Genomic DNA, 15937 nt, shown 5'->3' with positions numbered 1-15937 from the left:
AATTGATATTTTGTAATAAATCAGCATATATATCAGTAAGACTAATTACAAATACAGGTGCATCTCAATAAATTAGAATATCATTAAAAAATTGATTTATTTTAGTAATTCAATACAAAAGTGAAATTTGTATATATGTATATTATATAGACTATATATTACACAGACTAATACATTTCGAATGTGTTTATTTCTTTTAATTTAGATGATTTTAGCTCAAAAAATTTGAATACTTCATAAGACCAATAAAAAAAAAACATTTTTAGTCAATTGTTGGCCTTCTGGACAGTATGTTTATTTACTGTATATGTACTTAATTATTAGTAGGGGCTACCTTTGCTTTGATTACTACCTCAATTCGGCATGGCATGGAGGTGATCAGTCTGTGGCACTGCTGAGGTGGTATGGAAGCCCAGGTTTCTTTGACAGTGGCCTTAAGCTTATTTGCATTTGTTGGTCTCTTGATTCTCATTTTCCTCTTGGCAATACCCCATAGATTCACTATGGGGTCCAGGTCTGGTCAACAACACTTTTGGTGCTTTTGTCAGTGTGGGCAGGTGCCAAATCCTCCTGGTAAATAAAATCAGCATCTCCATAAAGCTGGTCAGCAGAGGGAAGCATGAAGTGGTAGACTGCTGTGCTGACCTTGAACTTGATAAAACACAGTGGACCAACACCAGCAGATGACATGACTCCCCAAACCACCACTAACTGTGCAAACTTTACACTGGACCTCAAGCAGCTTGGATTTTGTGCCTCTCCTCTCTTCTTCCAGACTCTGGGACCTTGATTTCCAAATAAAATGCAAATTTTCTTTCCTTTTATCTAAAAAGATGACTTTGGCCCACTGAGCAACAGACCATTCCTTTTTGTCCTTTGCCCAGGTAAATTGTGTTTAAAGTGTGGTCATTCTGAGTTTGTAGAGATGTAATTGTTTAAAAGTGGCCATTCCAGCTTGAATAGTGCCCTGGGTGAACCATGCCATTTATTGGGCTCCGGATGGCATAGATCGTTTTTTTAGCATAAATAATTTTAATTTGGATTTAGCTCTACTTACTGACATGATGTCACTCCAGGTCTTGGCAGTTCTCCCACTGGAAACAATGAACGCTGAGGTGACGTCAACCAACCCCCAACTTTTCTCTCTGAGTGTATGAGTTAGGGTACTTCTCCAGGTGGTGTCCTGAACAGGTTTATTGACGGTGACCTGATATTATATTTGACATGACTCTGCAAATGAGCTGTAAAAAAACGTTTTATTTATTTATTTTTTGAGTGGACGCCCTGTGCCACATCCTGGATGGCTGCTTCTCACTTATCTACTGGTGTGGCATGATCTGTTTTTTCCTATTAAATAACCTCTGTGAATTTCAACTATTATTCTTTAAACAGAACATTCCTTTGTGTTTTTGTTTTCACTAGAGTTTGTTTTTGTGTGTGTGTGATCTTGCAGATATCAAGCCAGAGACTCAGGTGTTGTTGGAGCATGCGCTGTGTGGACATGAGCTTCATGGATTCGGCACCTCCACCTCTGACCAAACCTTCTTCACCTTCATCTTTATTATTCTAACACATCTACTACTATAGGGAAACAAAAGGGCACACACACACACACACCAGTCCAATTTATATACCACAAATATTTTTACATTTGGATACCACATTATATTCGAATTTAAATTAATGATAAGAATTGCAATGCTTTTTAATATGTGCCCTAATTATTATTACTGCAGAAACCGTTTTGCATTATATAAGTGGTATACCATGTCATTCTGTAGTAATATTTTATAATATGCTGACTGCACCCCAGGCCTCCTCACCGTACATCAGTAAAACAGTATAACAGCAAATGGGGACTAAATGTAGAATGTGATGTTAAAAAAAGCACGTACAAATCTTATTTAAATGTCGACAAACTTTTGTCCATATAGTGTATATTATGTATAAGACCTTTTCACTATACAGTAATGTTCTGAAGTTTTGATTATAGAAATATTGTAGCTCATATGCTGGGCTGTCTGAATACTTCATTCGGATTGGCTGAAACGTGTGTAATCAAACTGTTAAATGTACACAAATTTCCGGACAGTTGATCACATTCTAAATAAAAACACTACCCAATAAACCAATGTAACCATAGTAACAGTTACAATTGCATACATAGTGAGAAATCTATATTAAACATATCCTGATTATAATTTTTAACTAAATAGATATTTGCTTGTCATGTAATATACAGGGTGTAATGACAATTTTGAGAAATAGGCCGAATCACTGGATAAATTTGATGAACCAGAGATGAAATAACAAATAAGCAGCTTTATTAGTAGTAGAAGCAAAAAAATCCTTCTCTACTATTAATGATTTGTTATCTATTTGCACTGCAAAAATCTATTTAAATTATAAACAGGATAATTATACCATTTAAATGTGCAGAGGTGAATAACCACCTGAAATGATTCAGTTATTGAATGATCACAACATGATAGCTGATATAGCCGAAACAAGTGCTGTTTCGGCATGCATTTGGTGTCCAGATAAGCAGAATATAAGCAGGAAAACATAGGGCTTGCTTTGTAACCCTTCAAGCAGTTTAATATCGGTCTTTTATGTCGACCAGGAAAGAGGATTTTCAGTACTGAAACCAAACGGATTTCTTAAAAATAATTTATTATGAACACCACACCAATTCAAAAACAACCAAATTCAATGATGAAATCAACCAGCAGAAAAAAATATAACCAGATGAATTAATAGCAAAAAATAGTAACAAAGATATAAAAAAAGAGCCAAATTCAATTTAGCCCAACAAGTAACACAAACATTAGTGCTTTACTCAATGATGTGTAGATGACTTGCACTTGGAATCACTTTTGGTAAATGAACACCACTGTTAATCAGGGGTTAGATGTGTATTTAAAGCATTTTAGAACATTTTTCAGCAATTTGTGAGTTTACACTAGTAAGTGACCAGATGTTACTCCAGATTTGTATCTTCTTGTCATTGCATGTCCAGTTTTCCCCACCAACATTTCTATAAAACTGATAGTGGTGTGGTTTATAGTGTATTAAAAATTTACACCGTTTCAGTGGAAGATAAATCAGTAGCAATCATCCTATATATAATTTACGGTTTCAAACAAGTAAGATCAGTATGATGGCCCTTTTTTTTTTTCTTGTTCAACCAGACAAAGAAAAGTCAAATTTTCTAATGACTTTAGAATACACTGTGTAAATCATCCCCTATATGAGATTTTATCAATTCAAACACTTTATTGTAAATACCTAGCTATTTAACTAGCTATTACTGAGATGCATTCTAATGTATTTTGTGAAGCACATTCTGTGTAAATATACTTCATTAAGATAAGCCATTTTTCTAAGGTTTTACTTGCCTGGTGGGCACGCTAATGGGATGTGGTGTGAGATTTGTTTAATCTTGAATGCTTTAATACAAAAAAAACCCAGAAGATTTGACTGTGGTTCTAAGATGTATTGGGTTGTGTACTAAGTTCTGAAAGTCTTTATGTAAATAGAAAAGAACTACACTTCTGTAAATGAATGAACAGTATTAAATGTTTGGCTTTTTACATTAGTCTGCTCCCTCGGTGGTGACTGAAGCTATGGCCTCGACGTGATAGGGCCCCTCCTTTAGGTATCTTTTCAGCTTCATGTAATTTTGAGCGCCAAATATTTCTTGTGTGCTAGGTGAGCTCAACAGTGCACCGACCAGCTCGAACTTACAGTCTTTCACCTCCTTTCCCTTGCTAACAGAGCGCTCCACCACCCATTCAGCAAATCCTGGTGATGACATCATCATCCGCTGGCCCCAAGGCTGGCATGCAATTGCCTGTAATTCAAAATGCAAGAAAATTCTTTATTTTGTATATTCGCATGGTCTACCGTTTGGCAGTAAAAATAACTAAATAAATAATTTTTATCTGTTCTAAATGTACCTTAAAATTAATTCGTTTTAAGTTTTTAATACTCTAATCAACATGGGCATGGACAAATACAGATGCTTTATGCAAATATATGTTTATTATTAGTGAAATCAGCCTCAACATAGAGCATAAAGACAAAATATTCTTGTAAATGTTTAAATGTAATTATGCTGTTTTTAATTTACATAAATCATCAAAACACCAAGTGAAACATTTGCTATGTTTCCACACAGACGGTTTTAATTGGTGGATGTGTGCACTATGGCGGATTGCGGTGCTTGATTTGAGACTTGGTGCATCAATAAAACAAACGTATAGTAATTAGAATTATTTTTAGTTTAATATATATATACACATATATATATTTTTTATTTCCGAGAATAAATGTGTCGTGTTAATTTCGCCTATATATTTATTTATATTTCTAATAAAAATGGTAAAAAAAAAAAAATGCGTGCTGCATTAATTTTGCGTTAATAAAACCACTGCCGTTAAAATGAATTTGGGTTATTGCATTAATTTTGACAGCCCTAATAATACTATAACTACTTTAGCTCCTTTTATGGCATACAAGTATATGCTGTTTAACATGCTGTAGATAGGAGACACAAACACACACACACACACACACACACACACACACACACACACACACACACACACACACACACACACACACACACACACACACACACACACACACACTTACAGTAAATATGTGTAGTGCACTGCAGTGTAACTCAGGGAATGGCTGGGTGCTGATGTTCTTGATCATTTCCATTGGATCTGAGCTCAGAGAACAGAGCCATGACTCTGTTAAAAGCAACAGGTCATCAGTTTGCTGCTCCACCTGCATGACACACACACACAAAGTTTTAAATCTGGTCCTTCCTATTTGAGAAAACTCAACTTTATTTTGAGAGAGCTACACACAACTATTCAGTGCTATGCCAGAATCGAATACTATTTTCATGGCAGGATCAGGGTAAATAAGATGGGACATTATGGGAACAGAGGCTTACAGGAGTTGCAACTGTTGCAAAAAACTGTAGTTATAGGGAGTCCTTCAGTTTAATACTCCATAAGCATTCCAGTAGTTTCTTTGGTGATACATTTTGGAAAACGCCTACATATGTGCTTTCTGAGTAAAAATGCTAGCTTGTGTTGTTAAGAGTACTGCAGTCCATTATTTTTGTTTTGCACTGGTCACGTGATATTTTTCCATTTTGCTGGAAAACGTGCGAGTCTGAAGCGTCCAATAAAGCATCTTTTGTATACAATCTGGTCATGTCTGGATTTAACATGAAAGTTGAGGATTTGTTTTTTATTTTTAGCTGGATTTGATCTAGCTTGGGATCTGTGCACTGGTCTTATTCCGTTTGCTAATTTGGTGGGTTTTTTCTATTCTGTGGCTCCCATTTTGAGGGCTTTCTTAGCAGAAATGTCTGTTCATTGCCATAGTACCATATGGCTTGGTCTCCAACAAAAAAAAAGTGTTTTGTCTAATATTTAGGGATTTTTTTGGAGAGAAGATTTTATGTCTGTAAAAATTAGAAAATGCAAGTCCTTGTGTGTTCTCTATCTGCTTGACTACACACAGCTCAAAAATTGTCTAATGTTGTTTTGATCAGAACAATTTATAAAACTGTCTCAGCATATAAAGATCAATTCCAAAATTATTGGAACCCTAAATAAAGATCTAACAAAAAGAAAATTATAGTCATGAATCTATACAGTGTTAAACTTGAATGTCAGAAAACACACACAAATACACATACTGGTAATGTCAAAAGCTGAGCAATGGCCTCCAGGCTCCTCACTCGAAGTTCAGTAGCTCCATCTTGGGCTAAACGACTCATTCTCTTTACCACGGTGTTGAACTGTTCACCTAAGAAGCAGAGGATGATTAAAACACACACAAACTCAGATACATAATAGAAAAGATAATTTCATGAGAATGTGCACACATCAGCAACACAATCTGAGACACACCTGTTTTATGCAGAACTTGCTTGCCCTCAACAGTGCCACCCAACACTCCCAGTGTATCCAGAGCAACAGGGATTTGTGTGGAGTCAGGGGACATTGCCATGGCAAACACCATGTTGAGGAATGCTGGGTATTTCTCACACACCTGCTGTGGGCTGTCTATAATGGCCAGGTTCCCAAAGAACTTCACAAGGCCTGCAAACACACACAGACACACTTCAACTCAACACATTTAACCAGGCTGGAAGAAATTAAATGTGCATTCAGATTACAATAAGCATGCATGACAGCATGCACACAAACCTGGCAGGTAGAAATTAGAGAAGGGATCCGATTCTGCAGCCACAATCATGTTGTAGATTTTATCCATGATTCCTTGCTGGGCCAAGTACTGACGGCCATGATGGCTCTGAGCCAGATTGGTAACCATCTCGATAGCTGTCACTCTGAATAAGAAAGAGGTGTGAAGTGATTTTATACACACTTCAATTGGTCATAACACATGCTCCAAACATTTAAATAACATATAATAAACAAAAAAAAAAAACCCACAGAAAATAATGTAAAAGTCATTTGAAAAATCAACTATTTTTTATATATAAAGGATCTCCCTATCCAGAAAATATTTAATACCCAATTAAAGGTAAACTAACTGACTGGCCAGCCGATTATTCAGGCCAATGTTTGACATCTTTTACTTAATCAGCAGGGGCCGATTGTGCGCAAATTAAGCTGATTATAAAGCAGGAGCATCTGACAGACCAAACCATGTGTTCTGCGCTTGCATTCGGCATTTCACCCGACTGTTACCATGAATAAAAACCTACTTGGCTTAACACTACAGTATAACAAGGGAGTGTGAGGTGTGCGCTACCTGAGGAGAACATCATCTCCAGTCAGCTCCTCGAGTAGTTTGGAGACAATGTTGCTGCTGGCACAGTAACCCAGTGAGACAGGGGACACGGAGCAGATCAACACCACCAGCTGCAGACACATACACACACAAGATACATACATGTCCACATACAGTGTGACAATGTGTACAAACAGGTACATTGTGTCGCCGAACTAACTACTGATACGCACCTCGTACACTCTGTATCTGACAATGTCGCTGACGGCCATCACATTTTTTAGTTTTTCCAACAAATCAGAGCGAAACAGAGCATCAAGCCCTGCCTTTGTGTCAGTTAGCTTGCTGAGAGCAGATATCGCCTGAAAGAAAAGCAAATACAAATTTGCTGCTTTAAATGAGCAAAACTAGTCAGTAAAACATGATATGTTTTAGCACTAAAATACTGCATATCCTTACACATCTGAGGAGGATCAGCATTTTACAGGACTTGACTATGTTGAGATCCCAGTACAGATGTGGAACTAATACAGTAGTTTTGAACTCCTGTTCTGTTTTTGAACAACAGAACAGGAGCTGTATTCTGTTAGGAAGTTGGTGGTAAATTGAAGCACTGGATATCTAAATTCTTGTATAAAATCTTATTGTATTGTTTAAGGTATTTTAAACAAGTTACATTTTATTTAAAAATACTTTAATGACAGTGGTGGATTCTGAGCTAAGAAAATACAAATATACAATCACTGTTGTATTTCACATTACATTCAAGTTCTCATTATATTTCTCACTTTCCAGTGTTTGTAAATTTTTTTTATTTATAATCACTCTCGGTGTCACCCAAATGAAGATGGGTTCCCTTTTGAGTTTGGTTCCCGCTCAAGATTTCTTCCTCTGACCATCTAAGAGAGTTTTTCCTTGCCACAGTCAACCATGATTTGCACATCAGAGATGAATACACATAATTCACTTATATTTTAATTTTTGTTCTATAAATCTTACATTCTGTAAAACTGCTTTGAGTCAATGTCCATTGAAAAAAAACAACACTATAAAAAGAAACTTAAATCGAAATGTATTTGGGCCTCTAAATATTGCTAAAAAAAAATTTTCAACTTCAAATACATGGCAGTCTGCAAACAAATATCATATGTTAAAAAATAAGGATATTTGAAAAGGTTATATTTGGAGTAAAAAAAACAATTCTCACCATACCTCTTTAGATACACCTATACTGTCTGCCACCATGCAATGGATCACATCTTGTAAAATCTCAGGATTATTTGTCAGCTCTTTAACCCCATCAGCATTGCCAAGCACACGCCTGATCTGCAAAGAAAGAAAGAAAGAAAAATTGTTCATGAAAACACTTAACAGAAATATTAATGTGAATGCAGGGGTGGAACATACTTCTGACCTGAGTGAGAGAGAGCAGTTTGACAGAATCATTAGGATGGTTAAGTCCACTCTGGAGCTCCACTTTGTAGGTGAAGGCCAGGTGAGCCGGGTCCAATACCTCCAAGACCCTTCCCAAAATCTCCACACACACATCTATCTGCTCCCTATAAAAACACACACACTACCGGTCATGTTTGAATTCAGTGTATAATAACTCAATAATATTTAATTATGCCCTCTCAAATGGATCATGGACAATCTGTGCAGTACATATGGTATGACGTAATCTCATAGAGTATGGGTTGTTTATCAGGATCTAATTAGGGTATAGGTAGGTTTCCTGCAAGAAATATTAAATAACCTCTGTCTCACTCTCTAACACTATGACTATTAGGGAAAAATCTAAAGTTTATTATTGGTTACATTGAAGAATGAACTTTTTGTCTATATAAGTAATTACTATTTGGCATGAGATGCAAGTACATAGGTTTGTATATCTCCTGCCAAATAGTGATCCATTCGGGAGGCCGTACGCTGACTCAGCTATCTGAAAACGTACTTGTCATTTGTGTTCAGCAGCGAGAAAATGATTCCCAGCTGCGCAATCGAAACGGTTTCCCTCAACGGAATAGCAGGGGTCGCCAAAACAGCTGTCCTTAGGCTCCTGAGTCCCTCGATTGGATCCTCAACTTCGGCTATTTCTGCTAGCAAACGTTCGATAGCGGACGCCATTATGCGCCGATTGTTTGAAACGCGTCACTATGCAACCGGCCCGCCTCTCTTAAAACGTAACCGGAGTGTGAAAGTGCGCATGCGCGGAAAGCCTGCAGCCACCTGCAGAACAGTCTGTCAAAGATTCAGAGTGAAAGGTTTAAAGCTATTCCCCCAAACTATACATATTTAGACAAAATTATGTCTGCCACTTTAATGGGAATACCTGTACCACTAGATGCACAAATGCATTCATTATAAAAAAAAAAACCTCAGAGGAAATGGCAGCCGCCATGATGCTCGGAATGTTCGAAATACGTCACCATGCACCTGTCTTAGCCCCGCCCCTTTTAGAGTGAACACGGTAATGCAAATACGCATGCGCAGAAAGGCTGCGGCCATATAAGTATCTTCAAAGTTTTTCAGGTCAAGGACCCTTAGGCGATAGCGACATGGGGCAAGGACCCCCTGGTACAATATGTGTCAAACATAGCCACTGATATTAATAGAAACCAATCATATTACGTTAGTTATATTATGTTAATACTATCAGAACTATGTTTTTGTACATGCATCATTGTCTGTATTTTTTTATATATTTTCAAAATTTAATTAAAAATATTTATTTATCCCTGATGAGCAAGTCATGGCGACTGTGGCAAGGAAAAACTTCCTTAGATGTTATGAGGAAGAAACTGAGAAGAACCAAACTCAAAAGGGGAACCCATCCTCATTTGGGTGATATCAAGACTGTGATTATAGTCTTTAAACAATCCAGAACACTGGAGAGAGAATTAACATAAACACTAGAGTGTACGATTATGAGTAATGTTCTTTCTACAGTCTTTTACAGTCATTTGTTGTTATAAAACTAGGAGCTACTGAGCAACTTATAAAATAGCTCAACATTTGCGATTATCACAGATCCAACACCAGCTTCTCCATGCCAGAGCCTTTAAACACTCAAGGAGTTCAAGTGTCCAAACTCCACATGAAGTGGGATTCAATTGGCGCTGGTACATCTCTAGATGGTTCGGGATGTTTGCGGGGTCGACATCTACTTCTTTAAAGGTCCACAATCTTCATGAGGTGGGACGTGACTGGAGCTGGAGCAACCTCAGGATGCCTCGAGATTTGTGGAAAAAGAGAAGCAGTGGCAAGGAATTAGCGTAGCTGCTGTTCATGATATTAAAAGCACAAGTTGATAATGTGCATGTGATCAAATGTACTTGAGCACAAAGTTATGATGTGATGTGTGTTATGTGTAGGCTTTGCTAAAAATATAAGTTTTTAATCTGCACTTAAACTGGGAGAGTGTGTCTGAGCCAAGAACACTGTCAGGAAAACTATTCCAAAGTCTAGGAGCTAAATGTGAGAATGATCTACCACCTTTAGTGGACTTTGCTATTCTAGGAACTACTAGAAGTCTGGAGTTCTGAGATCTCAGGGAACGTGATGGATTGTAGCGTGTTAGAAGACTGGATAAATAATTGGGAACTAAACCATTTAGTGTTTTGTAGGTAAGTAGCAGTAGTTTGTAGTCGATTCGAAACTTAACAGGTAGCCAGTTTAGGGATGATAAGGTTGGGGATATATAATCTTATTTTCTCGACCTTGTGAGAACTCTGGCAATTTGTCTAGAATGCAGTTCTGGACAAATTGTAGTTTGTTTATTAATGATGCAGGACATCCACCTAGGAATGCATTACAATAATCCAGTCTGAAGGTCATGAACGCATGGATGAGCTTCTCTGCATCAGATATAAGGTTGTTGTAACATGGTTGATATGATAAGACAAGTTGATGTCTAAAATAACTCAGTAGTTAGTAGTTACAGAACATCCTTCTAAATGCAGGTTGAAATGGAGCTTCTGTGTACTGATTTTTGGGCCGATGAGCAAAATCTCCGTCTTATCAGAATTTAATAATAGAAAGTTATGAGTCATCCAGTCTTTTAATTCTTTAACACACTCAGTTATCCGAGCCAATTGAGCTGTATCGTCTGGTTTTGATGAAATATATATCTGGGTATCATCAGCATAACAGTGGAAGCTAATCCCATGCCTTCCAATAATATTTCCTAAGAGAAGCATGTATATTGTGAAAAGCAGAAGAAGTATAGAAGTAGTCCATTTAAGTCTACAAAATGTTACGGACAGACAGGTAGGATTTAAACCAGCATAATGCCTGTCCCTGAATGCCGATGTAATTTTGTAAGCAATTTAGGAGAAAATCATGATCTATAGTGTTAAATGAAGTACTAAGATCTAGCAAAAGTAACAGAGTGTTGTAGCCTTGGTCTGAAGCTATTCTGTGCTATGATTGGGCCTGAAACCTGACTGAAACTCTTTAAAGATATTGTTCTCTTGTAGGTAGTAAAAAAAAAAAAAAAAGCTATAATTGATAAAATCTCGTTTATGATATGTCTTTCTCTTTGTTCATGATTTTCTCTCTCTCTCTCTCTCTCTCTCTCTCTCTCTCTCTCTCTCTCTCTGATAGATTTAATAGATTTAATAACAAGTAATGGGAACAATACAACTTTAAATGCAAAAATGTTAGAACACTGCGTCAAATGTAAATAAAGACAGAATGCAATGGTTTTAAAATCTTTATAAACCCATATTTTTACACACACAGTATAACAGAAAACATATATGTTCAAACTGAGAAAATGTACCATTTTGAAGAAAAAGGTAATTTGGTAAAGGTAATTTGAAATTTGATGGCTGCAACACAAAAATTTGGGTTGGGGCAACAAAAGGCTGGAAAAGTAAATGTTAACAAATGGAGTGCAAGGGACAAAGGCAAAAATCAATACTGGATGCTCACAATCGTTTAGCTCTCAGATGGCACTGCATAAAAAACATGCATTACTGCATGGGCTCAGAAACACCACCAGAAATAATTGTCTGTGAACAATGTAGCATCCACAAATGCAGGTTAAAACTCTATCATGCATCCGAACTAAAGAGGAGCGAGATCTCTTCAGAACCCTGAATCTCTGCTAGCACTAGGGTGCATTAGTGCTTATGGAATATGTAGCTTGCACATCTGAAAAGGCACCATTGATGTTGAACAGTATAAACAGGTTTTAGAGTAAATCATTGCATTGGCATCAACACATACACACTCTCTCTCTCTCTCTCTCTCTCTCTCTCTCTCTCTCTCTCTCACACACACACACACACACACACACACACACACACACACACACACACACACACACACGAGAACACAGCTGCATTCAACAGTCTGGGTTGCTAATGGCTCCCTCTTGTGGACAAAGTTACAATTACACAATATTTTCCGGGCGGTATTGTATTTTATTGTACTGTACTGTACTGTATTGTTTTTTGTATATTGTGATATCTTGTGAGGCAGAAAATACGGATTCAGAAGTGTAACTTTTGTCCTTTATTCCATTACATGCAGAAGCAACATCGGACTCCAACTAGGACAACAACCACACAAACACACGTTCCTTGCTTGGTGACTACTTGTAAACTGAGACACTCTAGGGGTCATAATACCAAGTGACTTACTATACAGCATAAATCACTATAGTATTGTATGGTTTTTGTTATTCATGTCTAGTCTATGCAGATGTCATTCCACACTCCCAGCCAGGTCTTCCTACTATCCAGAGTGGTGAAGCCACGCCCACCTTCATTATATGACGTCACAACGAGTGACTGTATATAGGTCAGGCTGGAACAGGATTGGAGTGTTCTAGCTGATGGTTGATTTTGTGTAGTGAGTCTGTTTTGGTGTTTTGTAATTGTAATAGTCAGGTTTTGACTTAAAGTTTGCTGTCCATTCTCATCACTCCCAATGAAAATCTCAACATCTTCAGCTCTGCTACCTCCAGCTTCACCTCCTGTCTTTTACTCAATGCCACTGTCTCTAAACCATACAACATTACAGGTCTCACCACAGTCCTATAAACTTTCCTTCTTTTTATCACAACTCACTCCTACCACTCTTCTCCACCCACTCCACCCTGCCTGCACTCTTTTCTCCACTTCTCTAACACACTCTCCATTACTTTGCACAGTTGACCCCAGTTACTTAAACTCCTCCACCTTCTCCACCCCTTCTCCCTGCAACCGCACCACTTCACTTCCTCTCATTCACACACGTTCTCTGTCTGATTTCTACTGACTTTATATTATATTTAGATTGTTTTGCTTGTGTTTGTCTGTACATCACGTCCTTCCTTTACCTGCTAAGGACACATATGTTTCATTGTATGTGTATTTAAATAATATATAATGATAGGTTCAGGAAGCGTATCTACAGCCCCACCAAGTGGAACTTATGGTACATAACATTGGTTTTTTTTTATTTTTTATTTCAGTTAGTAAATAGAATATCTGGTTATATATTATTTAAATACACATACAATGAAACATATGTGTCCTGAACAGGTAAAGAAAGCACGGAGGTGATGTACAGACTGTACAGACAGCCACAAGCAAAACAATCTAAATATAATATCATTATCTAGCTTTTTTAATATTTGTGATTTCCATTAAAATCAGATAAAAAAAACCCTGAACATGCACCTTATTAAATGTGATTCTGACTGCCTGTGTGTTGTACTGGGTTATATGCTGCAATGTTGGAATGCCTCCACTGTAGATTTTGAAGGTAATGTTAGTAGTAGTGTTGTAGATAAGGCTTAATTTAATTTAAGTGCGAACACTGAGGGTTGAATACTAAAAGTGAGGTATTCCTACCTTAGCCATAACTCTCTCCAAACTTTACACAGAATGCCACAGAAAACAAAACATCCAGTGAGAGGCAGTTTTGTGGGCAGAAATGTCTTGTTGATGATAGAGGTCAGAGTAAAATGGCCAGATGGCTTTACAAACATAATGTGGAAAAAAAAGAGAAGTATGAGAAGAAAGAAAGCACGTTCAGTCTTTATGAGGACGACCTAGAAGTGTAGAGGAAGACCACACTGGGTTCCACTCATGTCTATCAAGAACATGATGTAGTCAAAGTTATAATAATAATAATAATAATAATAATAATAATAATAATAAGCTCATCTTTATTGTTGTTGGTTTTAATCATTGTTGTTATATAAACATTGTATTTTTTTCCTATTCGGATGTTTGATTAGCGAAGTATTAAGGGAAACCTTATTACCTGCATTTGCATGAGTTTATACATTGTGCTACTATGGACTGGTTTATTGGAAATGCTTGAATGAGCAAGGGTTGAAGGTGTTCCTATATTTGTGGAAAACCTAAGGAAGTGTTTTCATAACTTCATGTACAAACCCGATTCCAAAAAAATGTACAAATTGTGAATAAAAAAGGAATGCAATAATTGACAAATCTCATAAACCTATATTTTATTCACAGTAGAATATAGATAACATATCAAATGTTGAAAGTGAGACATATTGAAATGTCATGCCAAATATTGGCTCATTTTGGATTTCATGGGAGCTACACGTTCCAAAAAAGTTGGGACAGGTAGCAATAAGAGGCCAGAAAAGTTAAATGTACATATAAGGGAACAGCTGAAGAACCAATTTGCAACTTAATAGGTCAATTGGCAACATGATTGGGTATAAAAAGAGCCTCTCAGAGTGGCAGTGTCTCTCAGAAGTCAAGATGGGCAGAGGATCACCAATTCCCCCAAAGCTGTAGCGAAAAATAGTGGAGCAATATCAGAAAAGAGTTTCTCAGAGAGAAATTGCAAAGAGATTAAAGTTATCATCATCTACAGTGCATAATATCATCCAAAGATTTATAGAATCTGAAACAATCTCTGTGCGTAAGGGTCAAGGCCGGAAAACCATACTGGATGCCCGTGATCTTCGGGCCCTTAGACGGCACTGCATCACATACAGGAATGCTACTGTAATGGAAATCACAACATGGGCTCAGGAATACTTCCAGAAAACATTGTCGGTGAACACAATCCACCGTGCCATTCGGCCTTGCTGGCTAAAACTCTATAGGTCAAAAAATAAGCCATATCTATTCATGATCCAGAAGCGCAGGCGTCTTATCTGGGCCAGGACTCATTTAAAATGGACTGTGGCAAAGTGGAAAACTGTTCTGTGGTCAGACGAATCAAAATTTGAAGTTCTTTTTGGAAAACTGGGACGCCATGTCATCCGGACTAAGGAGGATAAGGACAACCCAAGTTGTTATCAGCGCTCAGAAGCCTGCATCTCTGATGGTATGGGGTTGCATGAGTGCGTGTGGCATGGGCAGCTTACACATCTGGAAAGGCAACATCAATGCTGAAAAGTATATCCAAGTTCTAGAACAACATATGCTCCCATCCAGACGTCGTTTCTTTCAGGGAAGACCTTGCATTTTCCATCATGACAATGCCAGACCACATACTGCATCAATTACAACATCATGGCTGCGTAGAAGAAGGATCAGGGTACTGAAATGGCCAGCCTGCAGTCCAGATCTTTCACCCATACAAAACATTTGGCGCATCATAAAGAGGAAGATGCGACAAAGAAAACCTATGACAGTTGAGCAATTAGAAGCCTGTATTAGACAAGAATGGGAACATTCCTATCCCTAAACATCAGCAAGTTGTCTCCTCAGTCCCCAGACGTTTGCAGACTGTTATAAAAAGAAGAGGGGATGCCACACAGTGGTAAACATGGCCTTGTCCCAATTTTCTAAGATGTGTTGATGCCATGAAATTTAAAATCAACTTATTTTTCCCTTAAAATAAAACATTTTCTTAGTTTAAACATTTGATATGTCATCTATGTTGTATTCTCAATAAAATATTAAAATTTGAAACTTCCACATCATTGCATTCTGTTTTTATTCACAATTTGTTCAGTGTCCCAACTTTTGTAGTAGAACATGTCAAAATGACTGGTGACCATGTTAATGGTCGTCCCAGGACACAAGCATGATACATCCAATCCCTTCATTGATAGAAGTTTGGACAGGGGTTAATTTTAGAGAGACACTGGGGATAATTTCTTTTATCGCTATTTTTTGCCCACGACTGTCAAAGCCTATAAACTATTATTTCTTTAATATTG

General features: G+C 37.4%; 1 protein-coding gene across 1 annotated transcript; it reads right to left on the bottom strand.

The window, feature by feature from the left end:
• Positions 1–2656: 2656 nt before the first annotated feature.
• psmd5 (proteasome 26S subunit, non-ATPase 5) lies at positions 2657–9072 on the bottom strand. The gene is made up of 10 exons (XM_046868662.1): positions 8744–9072; positions 8204–8348; positions 8002–8115; positions 7023–7151; positions 6811–6920; positions 6240–6382; positions 5940–6131; positions 5726–5835; positions 4657–4797; positions 2657–3853 (listed from the first exon to the last, which is right to left on the bottom strand). Exons 1-10 carry the CDS (start codon positions 8914–8916, stop codon positions 3596–3598), a joined length of 1515 nt encoding a protein of 504 aa, XP_046724618.1. The 5' UTR covers positions 8917–9072; the 3' UTR covers positions 2657–3595.
• Positions 9073–15937: the final 6865 nt, after the last annotated feature.

Source organism: Silurus meridionalis, chromosome 15 (assembly GCF_014805685.1).
Source record: "Silurus meridionalis isolate SWU-2019-XX chromosome 15, ASM1480568v1, whole genome shotgun sequence".
Taxonomy (NCBI): Eukaryota; Metazoa; Chordata; class Actinopteri; order Siluriformes; family Siluridae; genus Silurus; species Silurus meridionalis.
Note: the sequence above shows the minus strand (reverse complement) of the source record. Positions and strands in the feature narration are given on the sequence as shown.

Coding starts and splice junctions, on each gene's coding strand:
- psmd5 (XM_046868662.1), bottom strand. CDS start 8,916: ATGGCGTCCGCTATCGAACGTTTGCTAGCAGAAATAGCCGAAGTTGAG. Junction 6,921..7,022: donor TCAGATACAGAGTGTACGAG/GTGCGTATCAGT, acceptor ATGTGTCTGCAG/CTGGTGGTGTTGATCTGCTC. Junction 6,383..6,810: donor GGAGATGATGTTCTCCTCAG/GTAGCGCACACC, acceptor TTTCTTATTCAG/AGTGACAGCTATCGAGATGG.